Below are 13,110 nucleotides of genomic sequence, written 5' to 3' on the forward strand. Positions count from 1 at the left end.
GAACAGATGTCAGGAGCAGCACCAGACCCTGGATCTTTGACGGAAGCCAATCATAGGGAATCTGCTGGCTGTGACGAGGAGGGAGCAAATTCATTTGATCCAAAGTTGAAGAAGAGAAAAAAGATGAAAATGATGAGGGAGGACATGGAGGATGGTTGATCTTAATTTTGTTCTTTAGGACATATATCACCATGTATATAAAACTTCTGAGCAAACTAAATTTGCTTTCTCCTTCCCGGTAGATAAAACTTTATGGCCTTTTTCTCTTTGGCCACCAGGAGTGTCAAAGTCATGCCTGCAGCCTGTTCTTGATACAGTAGGTGCTCGGGGCAGCATCTCTGCACCTCCGTTCTTCCTATTCTCTCTGCTTTGTATTTAGAAGTGTTTTCTGGGCTTAAATTCAGCTGAAGAGATCCAAAAGAAAAGACTGGCAGATCAGCAAAATTTTAAAACCTCTCTATGAGAAAGGAAAACATACACACTGACTGAGACAGTGTGGTACTGAGGACAGTCCCATGGATCAAACGAACAGAGTCCGGAAGCAAATGGTGACATTTACAGTAAAAGGATCTTTGACAAGGAGGCCAGTTTCATGGGGAAAGGAACAGTCTTTCCAACAAATACTGGGACAACTGGATAATCACATGCCATTAGAATTAAGTAGGATCCCTACCTCATATGTATACAAAAGTTAACTCCAAATGGATCAAAGACTTAAACGTAAGCTGAAACTACAAAACTTTTAGAAGAAAACAGGTATAAATCATCATGACCTTGGATTAGGCAACAGTTTCCAAAAGCAACAAAAGAAAAAAATAGATTGGAGTCCATCAAAATCAAAACCTCTTGTGCTTCAAAAGATACCATCCAGAAAGTAAAAGGACAACCCACAGAATGAGAGAAATATCTACGGATCGTATTATCCAATGAGGGACTTTCGGTTGAAAGAACTCTTACAACTCAATAATACAAACACCAATAACTTAAAAAAAAAAAAAACTAGAGGATCTTAATAACTAAGAATTTCTCCAAAGGAAATAGCACATATGGCCAATAAGCACTGAAGGTTTAAGTGAGGAAGCGAATCACCTTGTGTCCATACCAATTTCTGGAATCATGGGATGCAAATACAAGGAGTGCGCCCAAGCAGAGGTGCTTCTCAGCAGCTCGTCAGACGTCCAGTGCTTGTGTGTGGGAAGCTGGCTCCTGTCGAGCAGAGAACCTTGAAAATAAGCTCTTCTCCCCACCCAGAAACCTCCATAAAGGCAGAAAAACAAGCATCTGTATTACCGAAGAAGCCTTAAAGCAGAACGCGATGTGCGAAGGCAGAAGAGGTCTCAGGTACGCCCTGTCACGGGGCGCCCTCGACGTAGACAGGACCGGCTGGTCCCCAGTGAGGGGCCCGGACGGCCCACGGACCTGCTGGTCCCCACTGAGGGGCCCGGACGGCCCACGGACCTGCTGGTCCCCAGTGAGGGGCCCGGACGGCCCACGGACCTGCTGGTAGGTCCCCACTGAGGGGCCCGGACGGCCCACGGACCTGCTGGTAGGTCCCCACTGAGGGGCCCGGACGGCCCACGGACCTGCTGGTAGGTCCCCACTGAGGGGCCCGGACGGCCCACGGACCTGCTGGTAGGTCCCCACTGAGGGGCCCGGACGGCCCACGGACCTGCTGGTAGGTCCCCACTGAGGGGCCCGGACGGCCCACGGACCTGCTGGTAGGTCCCCACTGAGGGGCCCGGACGGCCCACGGACCTGCTGGTAGGTCCCCACTGAGGGGCCCGGACGGCCCACGGACCTGCTGGTAGGTCCCCACTGAGGGGCCCGGACGGCCCACGGACCTGCTGGTCCCCAGTGAGGGGCCCGGACGGCCCACGGACCGCGCGTGGCTCCGCCTCCCCCGGGGAGACGACCGCCCGGGTCGCCGCTTGCTCACCCGCAGTGACGTCGCCCTTGTCGCCTTCCTGGCGGAGGCGGCCGCAGGGCCTGGGACACGACGCGCATGGGAGTCGGCCTCCTAGGACTGGGGTCGGCGCTCCCGGTCTACACCGCAGGCGGCGGCGGAGCCCTCGGGCAGGGCGCGTCTAGCTCGCGGCTCGGAGCTCTGCGGGCCCAGCTCGTCCTCACGAGAGGCTTGTGAGGGCGGAGGGGAAGGACGCGTCCTACCTCGTCCTACTTCGCATCTGCGCGTCCCGCACCCGTCGCGAGGCTCCTTGCGGCTCCCACGGGGAGCAGGGACCGGAGGTCGAGCTGGGGCAAGTCTCTCGGGGGTTGAAGAAGGGCGCGGAGGACGCGCAGAACCAGCCTGGACCCACCCGCCGAGCACGAAGCCTTCCCGAGGGCCGCGCCGCCCCCGGGGAGCCCCGTCCGCCGCCGTCCAGGCGTAGGACGCCCGCGGGCGGCCCCGCCCGCTCCTCCCGGGCCCTGACGGCCGCGGCTGCCGGCTCCGCCCCGCGCCGCCGCGCCCGCACGCGAGGACGCCGTCACCGCCCTGTGCGCAGGCGCAGACGCCAGCTGGGGCCGGTGACGCCCGCCGCGGCGTGGGAGGAGCCCGGCGCCTGCTGCCGCGGCCTCCGCTCCGCAGTCGGACGTGCGCGCGCAGCCCCGCCCCGAGCCGCGACAGGGGGCGGGGCGCCGGGGGGCGGGGCGGAGCGGCGGCGGCCAATCGGCGGCGGCCAATCGGCGGCGCCCGCGCTGCCAGCCGCGTTCCGTCCGGCGGGGCCGTGGGTCCCGGGCCTGGTCCGGCGGCGGCGGCGGCGGCTGGGAGGTGAGTGTGCGGCCGCGGGCCCCGGGGCCCCTTGGCCCCTTGGCCCCTCGGCCCCGGCCTCCGCCTCCCGGTCCGTGCGCGCTGCTCCGCCGGAGAAGCGTCGGGTCTCGGGGGCGGCCGGCGGCCGGAGGGCCGGGCCGGACCGCGCGGAAGCCGTGGACGCCTGCGGCCCCGCAGGCGCCGGGTCGGCGTGCAGGGGGCGGGGCGGGGCGGGCCCGGGGGTCGCTCTGGAGGAGGTGCGGGTGGAGAGGAGGTGCGCCCCGCAGGGTGGGCCTGGGGCCTCGGGCCGACGGGGCCAGCTGGTCGGTCGGGGCCTGCGGCTGGGCCCGCTCGTCCAGCCGTCAGCCCGGGGTGCCCGAGGCAGGTCGCTTCACCGCACATCTTCCCGCGGCTCAGCTCAGGCCCCTGCGGTGGGCCCGGGGGCTGCGCCGTCCCCGCCCCACCACGGCGGCTTCGCGGGCGTCTCCCGTTGCCCCCTCCGGTGGCGGCTCGGCGTCCTGCGGGTTCTCGTCGCGGCCGGGCCCTCGGCGGGGGCGGGGGCGGCCCGGGGCCCGCCGTAGCCCCGGGGGCCGCAGCGGCGCAGGCCGCGGGACCGCGAACGGGTGGAGCAGAGACGCGGGCTCTCCTGGAGGTGAGGACAGGCTCCGCCCCGACGGCCAGACCGCGGGCGCCGCGGCCACGCTCTGGCTGCGGGAGGACGGGAGCAGGGCCGGGCGTGCAGGCTCAGGAACCGGAGTGTCCTGGGAAGGGCAGCTGGACCCAGCGCGCCAGGTGCGGTGCGCCCTGCGGAGTCGGGGTGGCGCGGGGAAGCCGGGGAGGGCAGCTGCAGGCGGGGCCGAGCCGCCGAGGGGTGTGGGGAGACGCGGCCCTGCCCCGGCGCCGCCGGGTGACGGCTGGACGAGCGGGCCCAGGCCGCAGGCCCAGCGCAGCCACGGACTGCTACCTTGTTAGTTCTTGCACGAGATGGGATGTCTTTTCTTTAAAGATTCTTAATTTATTTACTCGTGAGAGGCACACACACAGAGAGAGAGAGAGAGAGAGAGAGAGAGAGAGGCAGAGACACAGGCAGAGGGAGGAGCAGGCTCCACGCAGGGGGCCCGACGTGGGGCTGTGGATGGTGATAACAGCACCTAGGCCTGCTGTACGGAAGCCGATAGCAAGTAGCTGCCAGACCTCAGGTGCGCTGTCAGCATCTGGCCGGGTTGCGGTCCCTGCAGCCCCACGCACCGGCAGCCTCCCACGGAGGAGCCCCCGCGGTGAGAGAGGCGCAGGCGCAGCTCCTGAAACTAGTCTCATAGAGAGTTGGCGGCTCGGATTATGAGGGGTTCAGGGGTGCTGGAAACGGCCGTGGACTGTGGACTACTTTTCCATGTGATTTTCCTCATGGAAAGTAGTTACTTGTTTAGTTGGTTATTTTCAGAGGCAGACATGATTCTTTCAGGTTTGTTCTCAGCAGTAGCCACATGTTTTGTTTTAATTATTTGGTTTCCTGGCCAAAGAGCTAGATATTATTGTTGCTGTAAATTCTGTTAAGGTTTTGTGGTACGTGTCCATACGCAAGTTAGAAAATGACCTAGATAAACAAATTATTGCTGTCATATTTTTCGTTATGCATGACTTTGACCAGCTGTGTTTATCATTGAGAGAAATCTTAGTAATTTTTTTGTGTGCAAATATTATATTATGAAGGTGCATCAGGACTACACTGTAGAAGGTCGCTAAGTGGTGTGATTTGTATCTCTACATGAGGGAAGCTAGCTTTTGGTTATTATTAATCAGTTTATATCCTCTAGAGAACTGAAATAATCCTAATTTTTAATTCTTTCACTTCAGTGTTTGCTCAGGCATAAGTAATTCTTTTTTCTGTTTTTAGGGTTATTTTTAGAAAAAAGAAACATGGAAAGTGGTGCAGTTCTGCTGGAATCCAAATCCTCACCGTTCAACCTTCTGCAGGAAATGCACCAACTACGCCTTCTTGGTCACCTGTGTGATGTGACTGTCAGTGTGGAGTACCAGGGCGTCCGTGAAGAGTTCATGGCCCATAAGGCCGTGCTGGCAGCCACCAGCAAGTTCTTTAAGGAGATGTTCCTTAATGAGAAGACTGTGGATGGTTCGAGGACTAATGTCTACCTAAATGAAGTGCAAGTTGTTGACTTTGCCTCATTTCTCGAGTTTGTGTACACTGCAAAGGTACAGGTTGAAGAAGACCGTGTGCAGCGAATGCTGGAAATGGCTGAGAAACTAAAATGTCTGGACTTATCAGAAACTTGTTTTCAATTGAAGAAACAGATGTTGGAGTCAGTACTTCTGGAGTTGCAGAACTTCTCGGAATCTCAGGAGGCAGAAGGGAGCAGTGGCTCCCAATCCTCTGTTGCCCCTGACCTCGGGGCAAGTCCAGCAGTGGACAGTCCACTCCCTAATGGCCTCGGGGAGTCAGATCCCTTGGCGGAGACAATCAGCAATGGCATGTTGCCAGATACGCCCCCAAGGAAGTCCAAGGAGAAACTAGAGAAGAAAAAAGATGCAGTCAAGCCTCCCTACACAAAAATCAGGAGGGCCAGTGGACGGCTGGCTGGAAGGAAGGTGTTTGTGGAAATACCTAAAAAGAAGTACACAAGAAGGCTCCGGGAGCAGCAGAAAAGTGCTGAGGATGACACAGGGGACCACTGCGGCTTCCAGGACCCCAGCTCCGACACCGCGGGAGCAGAGATGGAGCCCATCACAAAACGGGAGGAGGGTGGCGCAGGGCCTGTGGCAGCACAGGCGCTGCCAGCAGCGGGCCACGGGGAGGACGATGATGAGGACGACGAGGGTGAGAAGAGGAAGAGCAACTTCAAGTGCACTATCTGTGAAAAGGCTTTTCTGTATGAGAAAAGCTTCCTGAAGCACATCCGGCACCACCACGGGGTGGCTACTGAGGTGGTCCATCGCTGTGACACATGCGGCCAGACCTTCGCCAACCGCTGCAATCTCAAGAGCCACCAGCGCCATGTGCACAGCAGTGAGCGCCACTTCCCATGCGAGCTGTGTGGCAAGAAGTTCAAGAGGAAGAAGGATGTGAAGCGACACGTGGTGCAGGTGCACGAGGGCGGCGGCGAGCGGCACCAGTGCCAGCAGTGCGGCAAGGGTCTGAGCTCCAAGACGGCGCTGCGGCTGCATGAACGGACGCACACGGGCCACAAGCCCTATGGCTGCACTGAGTGTGACGCCAAGTTCTCGCAGCCCTCAGCGCTGAAGACCCACATGAGGTAGGGCTGCAGCCGCCCACCAGAGCCTCTGCCAGGGTGCTCTTGGCCCACCAGGAGCCAGGCATGCCGGGGATCTGGGTCATACCAGGGTTGGGCCGGTACAGCCTGCAGACATTCCACTCTTTAATCTGTGCCCTCTAGAAGTTGGGGGGCTGCTTTGGGATGTCTGTGAGGTCTCTTCCTGGGTAGAGGTGTGTCTTCCCTCAGCCTTCCTACAGGCCCCAGGCTGACAGCCAGCCCCTTTACCCATGCCCGGTGCCAGGACAGAAGCCTGGACGTGAGACCCAGGCCCCACCAGCCTTGTCTCGGCTCCAGCGGGCCAGGCTCTTCCTACCCCAGAGGAGTCTCTGGAGCTTCCGTTGCCTGCTGTGCTTTGGCTGGAGAGGCACTTGGGCTAATGACCTTCATTGCTCTCTTCCTGACTCTTCTTTTAGAACTCAGGCCTGTGATCAGCTGGGTCCCACCATCCATGAAAAGCCTCAGTGAGAGGAAGGACGTTTAGGGCTTTAGGACACTCCTCTGGTCTTGTGTTTGTTCTCAGGGCTTGGAAAGTGCCACTGGTTAGTCTAAGCTCCAGAATCAGGACAGGGTTTTCTGTTCATAACTTTGGAACTGTAGGCGGGGTATACCAGTTTTTAAATAGCTTTCCTTCCAGTGCTCACGGGTTGTGCCTGAAATCTAGACAAGCAGTCCTACTGTATTGTAGACCTGCTGTCAGGCTGGGGCGTCTTTGGGGTGGCAGCGCGGTGTTCACTGTCTTTTCACGCTGCAATCCGTTTAAGACCTTGGTGTAGGAAGTATGCAGTGAGTCGTGGTTGATGGCTGCTTCATACTAGCTGTGAAACTCTCATGCTGATGCACGCTCCTCAGAAACCAGCTTTCTTCAGCATTTTGAGAGCCGTTCTTTCTGGACTGGTCATGTCATCCATCTTAGGAATGGACGATAACGTTTTTGATCACATGGTGCTTTGTCAGCCGTAGTCCTGAGGTGTCTGTGGTCGATTACTCTGATGGGGAAGCTTTGCAAACCCCGCACAGTACTATTCAGTGGTGAAGTGAGAGCGCCGAGGCAAGTGTCTGCGGGCATGGGCCGGGCAGCGCCCCCTGCCGGGGAAGTGAGGGAGCCTACTGGCCTCCAGTGGAAACGACTTTGGGGATGGAGGTCGTGGGCCTGTGTACGTCCACTTCAGCCATCCTCATTCGGTCTCTTGGAATAACCGTCTTTGCCGGCTAGAGTGGAAATTGTATTGCAAAGTGAGCTTTTGAGATACATCCTAAGTTATCATCTGAATGTTGTACTTTCAGAATTCATACAGGGGAAAAACCTTTTGTCTGTGATGAATGTGGTGCAAGATTCACTCAGAACCACATGCTGATTTATCATAAAAGGTGTCACACAGGTAAATACTCAATGCTGTTGTGATTGAATGTTTTTCTAGCTGTAGAAGAAATTGCCATTTAATTTAGAAGTTGGCGTCTACCAAAGTGGTGCAGGTTAAGGCCATGATACAGCTTTTCCTTCTCTTACGTGAGCCAAACCAAGTAACTCAGATATGCCCATGGCTCTGTTGGGGCGTGCTTGTGGCAGTAGCCTCCGCACACTGGGCCTTAGGACTGGGCACTTGAGTCTTAAGTATCAAGGGGTATGAAACCGTTTCCACTGTACTAGCTTCAAATTCCATTTCCAGGAATCTGTCTTAAAGAAATTGTTCAAAATATGGGAGAAGCTATATACTGTCATCTACTTCTTGCTCTCCCTAATAACAGAGCATTATAAACAGCCTGATTGTCTAACCAAAGAGGAAGTGGTTCAGTAAACTGGTAAATCCATCCGTTCCCGGCTCCCGATGGGGCCACTCCCAGGGCTCTGAATGTTATGAAAAACACCTGTGCTTGGATGTGGCCTGGGAAGTGCACAATTACAGCATACAGCTAATCCCAACTACATTGAAAACCTGCACATAAAAGACTAGATGAAAATAAATTGCTATATGATGTATTAGGTCGTGGGATTATCTCATTTCTATTTTCCAAAATTTTGTGATGTAATTGTACTAAGGGAGGGAGAAAATTTAAGTTGACTTTATTCAAATTTAGCACAGCAATCCTGAGGTTCAGAACCTTGTTGTATGAGATACCGAATCTAACTATTGTATGCTGCTGTTATCATACTAACCCAGTGCTTCCTTACTTGCTTGCATTTTAAATTTGTATGTCTCAAATACTGCCATAAGAGCCTCAAGTTCAAATGCAGGTGAGGCAGAGCTGAGGCATTTAATGATTGGATTTATTGAGACTCTAAAATGAGAAATGGTGCCTAATGGAAGATGAGGGGTGGAGGTAAGATCAGGTCACACTGAAGCATTAAGTGAGAACCCATCATTTGATGAAACTATGAATGTATTCAGTTTCTGTTAAAACCAGTATTTTTATTTTGATGTTTGTAAAGTCAGGGGCATACCTCATAATCAGGTAAGTCTGATTTGTGGGATTAAAAGACTCAAACTGTACAATGTGAAATGGGAGTATTTTTCTCCTATTCTGATTGGAGTTGCTGTCCCAGACCAGCCATGCATATGTATCCCTGTAAACTCCCTCTCCTCTCAAGGGGGACTTTTGTCTTGATAACGTGCAGGAGTACTGCTTTGAAAAATTCAACAATTCCCCCAAACAAGTTGTAAGATTAATTTCTTGTTTGGAATGAGTACGTTTCCAAAATGTGGGCTGACTGAACGATCTAATTCTAGGCTGGTGGGATCCTTGTTGGGATTCCCAAGGTTTTTTCATGAACTTTCAGCAAGTAGCAGGCATCTTACATGAATAGATGTTTTATGACAGTTTTAACTAAAAGATGTAACATGCTTCCCAGTATGGCACTTCTGAGTTTGTATGTGCTCTAGGGCATGGGCCTACTCTTCTAGCGTTCCGGTGCCTCTGTCATTTCTAACTTTCTGTTTCATCGTTTCATGTAGGTGAAAGACCTTTTATGTGTGAAACATGTGGCAAGAGTTTTGCTTCTAAGGAGTATTTAAAACATCACAATAGAATCCATACTGGATCCAAACCCTTTAAATGTGAAGTTTGTTTCAGGACTTTTGCCCAGCGGAATTCGCTCTATCAGCATATTAAAGTCCACACAGGTATGGCTGGAATGTCGCCAGGGAAGGGAGTTCAGTGTGGCAAGGATAATATCCCAAAAGTTTTAGTTCTACTAGAAAATTATTTGGAATTTAGAATTGTGTGTCATAATAGTATTTTTTAATTTCTGAGTTTCTAGTTTCTGGTTTCAGAAACTGAAACGGTATGAATGTTTGCATGTGGTTGTGGATATGTGGACATTTTAGTATTTTTCAGATTGGAATTTGGGCTGATGGTCTGTCTATACATATTAGTATACGCACATGCAAATTCACTTATTATGGGACTTGGAATTTTATATTACATCACTGTGGGAAACAGGTGAATTTTTGTAGATGTGATACCAGCTTTTGGCTTTGGTCCTTTTTGGGTGTAGCTATAACCTCCTGGTATTGTAGGGATAGATTTGTACCCATCAGTCGACTCTTGAGTTGTTCCCAGTGTAGCCTTCCTGCAGCTGCTTCCCAGTGGTCTCCCAGCAGCGTGATTCCAGGGTATCAGAATTCCATAAAGTAGGCTGGAAAGATCACCCAGTGGCTTGCTTCTCTTCCCATCTCAGGGGAACGTCCTTATTGCTGTGACCAGTGTGGTAAGCAGTTCACCCAGCTCAATGCTCTCCAGCGTCACCATCGCATCCACACGGGGGAGAAGCCATTCATGTGTAATGCATGTGGGCGGACGTTCACTGACAAGTCCACTCTCAGGCGGCATACCTCGGTAAGCAGAAGCAGTAGTGTGGCTTTGGAATGACAAATTGCTGGTCCCCAGGTACACATAACTCTAGACAGAAATGCTGGCCATCGGAACACCTGGGTGGCTCAGTGGTTGAGTGTCTCTGCCTTTGGCTCAGCAGGGCGTGATCCCAGGGTCCTGGGACTGAGCTCCTCGCAGGGAGCCTGCTTCTCCCTCTGCCTCTGTCTCTGCCTCTCTCTGTGTCTAATGAATAAATACATAAAATTTAAAAAAAAATGCTGGCTCTCATTCTGTACGGTGGTTATAGAAGACAGTGGGTCTTTTTCCTTTTCAGGTTTTTTATGCAAGGGTATACACTCACAGTGTGAACACAGAACCACGTATGGGTCCTAGAGGCACAATCTATGATAAGTGCTTCTTAATGGTGACAGTGGTGGTAGAGGTTTGGCCATTAGTGAAAGGGTATTTTGCTATAGTAGAAACTAAATTTAAGTTGAAAAGAAACCATTGTTTTAAAAGATGTACTTGTTCAGAGATACGCTGTGACTTATGTTTTGTGTTTGATTCGTAGATACATGATAAGAATACTCCATGGAAGTCTTTCCTTGTCATTGTAGATGGCTCACCCAAGAATGATGACACGCACAAGACTGAGCAGCCGGATGAAGAATATACACCACCCAAACTTTCGGATAAATTGCTGTCTTTTGCAGAAAATGGCCATTTTCACAACCTAGGCACAGTCCAAGGCAGCATACCTACAGTGCACGAGAACAATTCTGCAGATACAGCCTGCAAGTCAGACCGTTGCGTGGGGTCTCAGGACACGTTGCTGGCCACTACCATCAGTGAGCTTAGCGAGCTGACTCCACAGACAGACCCGATGCCCACACAGCTTCACTCGCTGACCAACATGGAATGAGCGCTTACTTACCTGCCAGGCAGATGCTACGCTGCATCTCAGCATGGGTGATTGCTGTACGTGGATTAACACCAGGGGCCAAGATCTGTCTGTGGACAGAGTGGACAAGAATACCTTGTGCACATTTTCCTGAATCTCTGCTAACTTGCACGTCTTTCTCAAAGCGTTTTTAGAGCTTCCCCTTAAAAATCCCAGTCCGCATGATCTCAGCTACACTCGATCAACAAACAAGGCAGTTATTAACATGACCTCACTGAATCCTGGTGCAGGTCAGATGTGAAACCGTAACGCATGTCTTGACGTGTATGAAGTTTGGGCAACTACGTAATTGTAGAATACAGAGCCCTGGCCCAGTTACTGTTAGCAATCTCCCCGGTCACAGCCTGCCTTACCCTTCCATGTGGGTTTATTTCCCTGATACTTTTAAGCTATTTTTCTACCAAGCTGAAGTAAAACTGGGACCATGTATTTCAGCTCTTTCCTCTTGAACTGAAGCAAGTCCGATTCGCTCTGGGGACCTTGAATTGGATTGAAGAAATGGATGGTTGCGTTTATTCCCCTTCGCCTCGTGTCTGTAGGCACTAAAACAGGAGTGACAGATTCGAACACTTGAAAATGGCTTAGTCTTCACAGCTAGGAAGCTGGCCATAGAATCACTGCTGAAATGAAGTGTGGCTGTTGGGTTTCATTCCTAAAGTCTGATTAGGTACAAGCTGTCCTACCAAAGATTCTAGCAGCAAATGGTGTCGTAGTTTTTGCAGAGATATGAAAAGTGAAGCAAGAGGTTTTGAACACTCAAAACACTGTGGAGTCCTTTTATTCACCAGTAGCAGTGGGGTGATCTGACAAATCTTAGAACACAGTGTTAGCATTTTTGGCTGGGTTTTCCTGACTTACTCTGTGATTTTCAACAACCCAGAATTTCTCATCTACGCATCAGGAGCTTGAAACGGGCAAGTAATCTCCACACATCTATTTCCTTGGAAACATGAGCATGTAAGCGGAAGGGAACTCGTCTTTGATGATGCCTTAAGAGCGGATTGTGAAGAACCACTGACTGTCTCCAGTGCTCGTGTGGCTGGCCCCTGATGGCCTTCTGCTTAAAATGAATTTGCAGTGTAGTTCCGCTGTATTTGCTAAGCCTGATTCTTGCTTCCAGTGGCTCGGGTGTGTTGCCGCATGCTTTGACTCACATGTAACCCTCAACACATTAAAGAGAGAATCGTGAAGAATTCTTTTGTTTACTAGTTGCTATTTTCCTTACGTTTTAATTTATTAAACTTGCTGTGAAAACACATTCACTTTCTAAGAGGAACGTACTTTATCCTGAGGTCCAGGATGAAGATGCAGCTGCACTACGTCAGAAACTAACGTGGGAAGGCTTTTCCCTCAATGCTTATTTTCTAACTCGTAACATGTTACATTAATAGTAAAGCCACTCTAAGATGTTTTAGGTGCTGATAACATGTTTCACACTTGCTCTTGAAGATGGCAGTACTGAATTTTCAACCATGACAGCATACTTTGGTTGTGTTTACAGAAGAACAACAAAACTGTCACAACAAAACTGTGAGAGAATGAGCCTGCCCAGCTGATGTACTGTTTCATGGAGTAAAGTCATCTTAATGAGAAGGAGTTTAAATAGATTATTTTGTTACCTACTCGAAGAATTTGTCTTGAATTTGTTTCTTTAGAAATTCTACGAAAAATCATTTAATGTGTTAATAAATGTCTGCTTTCTAAAAAGTTTTTCCAGTCTAAAGTTTACTTCTGTTAGAATTGAGGCTCGGTAGAAATAAGATTCTTAATTGGAGCAAGTATAATTTTTTGTTTCATGGGTAGTAAAATTTAAAATCAGGATCTATAGCCTTGGGATTGTTTACATAACTATTTGGACTGCATCTTGACTGTAGATGGGAAAGCCTGCTGGTGAGGGACGTGGGCCTCTGCCTGCTGGGGTAGTAAGCTGCATAGGCTCAGTGCCACGCTGGCCGCCTAGAGGCCTCTTCAGTGTGATGGGACAGTCTCCACGGGCCTGTCTCCAACTAGACCCATTTTTCTGTCCCTCCCAGGAAGGTGAGGCTACCCCTGAGAGCAGAGAAATGCAAAAACCCCGAAGACCCAGCACAGAGGGAGTTGTGGGTGTGTAGCAATTCCTCGTAATCCAAGTCCAGCCTTGCTGAGAGAAAGCAAGGTTCTCCACCCTGAGTATGCAGATCCCAGAGTGTGATCAGGGTGCCCGGTGGGTGGGGGCTGTTCCTCCCAGAGCATCATGAAAGGCGACTGAGGGGGTGATCTAGTGCCTTCCATATGTCTTGTGGAAAATGCTCTTGGCACAAACT

The 13,110-nt window shown here is 51.7% G+C and overlaps 1 protein-coding gene across 2 annotated transcripts; it reads left to right on the plus strand.

Annotated features, from left to right (window-relative positions):
* The first annotated feature begins 2,672 nt into the window (after positions 1–2,672).
* GZF1 (GDNF inducible zinc finger protein 1) lies at positions 2,673–12,883 on the plus strand. Of its 2 annotated transcripts, none has more exons than XM_041733347.1 (6): positions 2,673–2,767; positions 4,641–6,015; positions 7,321–7,415; positions 8,988–9,155; positions 9,713–9,870; positions 10,418–12,881. In XM_041733347.1, exons 2-6 carry the CDS (start codon positions 4,664–4,666, stop codon positions 10,766–10,768), a joined length of 2,124 nt encoding a protein of 707 aa, XP_041589281.1. In that variant the 5' UTR covers positions 2,673–2,767; positions 4,641–4,663; the 3' UTR covers positions 10,769–12,881. The 2 variants fall into 2 exon arrangements, with proteins under 2 accessions (XP_041589281.1, XP_041589280.1); XM_041733346.1 differs by lacking the exon at positions 2,673–2,767 and adding an exon at positions 3,361–3,398 and having other exon boundaries at positions 10,418–12,883.
* The last annotated feature ends 227 nt before the right edge of the window (positions 12,884–13,110 follow it).

This window comes from Vulpes lagopus, chromosome 18 (genome assembly GCF_018345385.1).
Source record: "Vulpes lagopus strain Blue_001 chromosome 18, ASM1834538v1, whole genome shotgun sequence".
Lineage (NCBI taxonomy): Eukaryota > Metazoa > Chordata > Mammalia > Carnivora > Canidae > Vulpes > Vulpes lagopus.

Coding starts and splice junctions, on each gene's coding strand:
- GZF1 (XM_041733347.1), top strand. CDS start 4,664: ATGGAAAGTGGTGCAGTTCTGCTGGAATCCAAATCCTCACCGTTCAAC. Junction 7,416..8,987: donor TCATAAAAGGTGTCACACAG/GTAAATACTCAA, acceptor CGTTTCATGTAG/GTGAAAGACCTTTTATGTGT. Junction 9,156..9,712: donor GCATATTAAAGTCCACACAG/GTATGGCTGGAA, acceptor TTCCCATCTCAG/GGGAACGTCCTTATTGCTGT.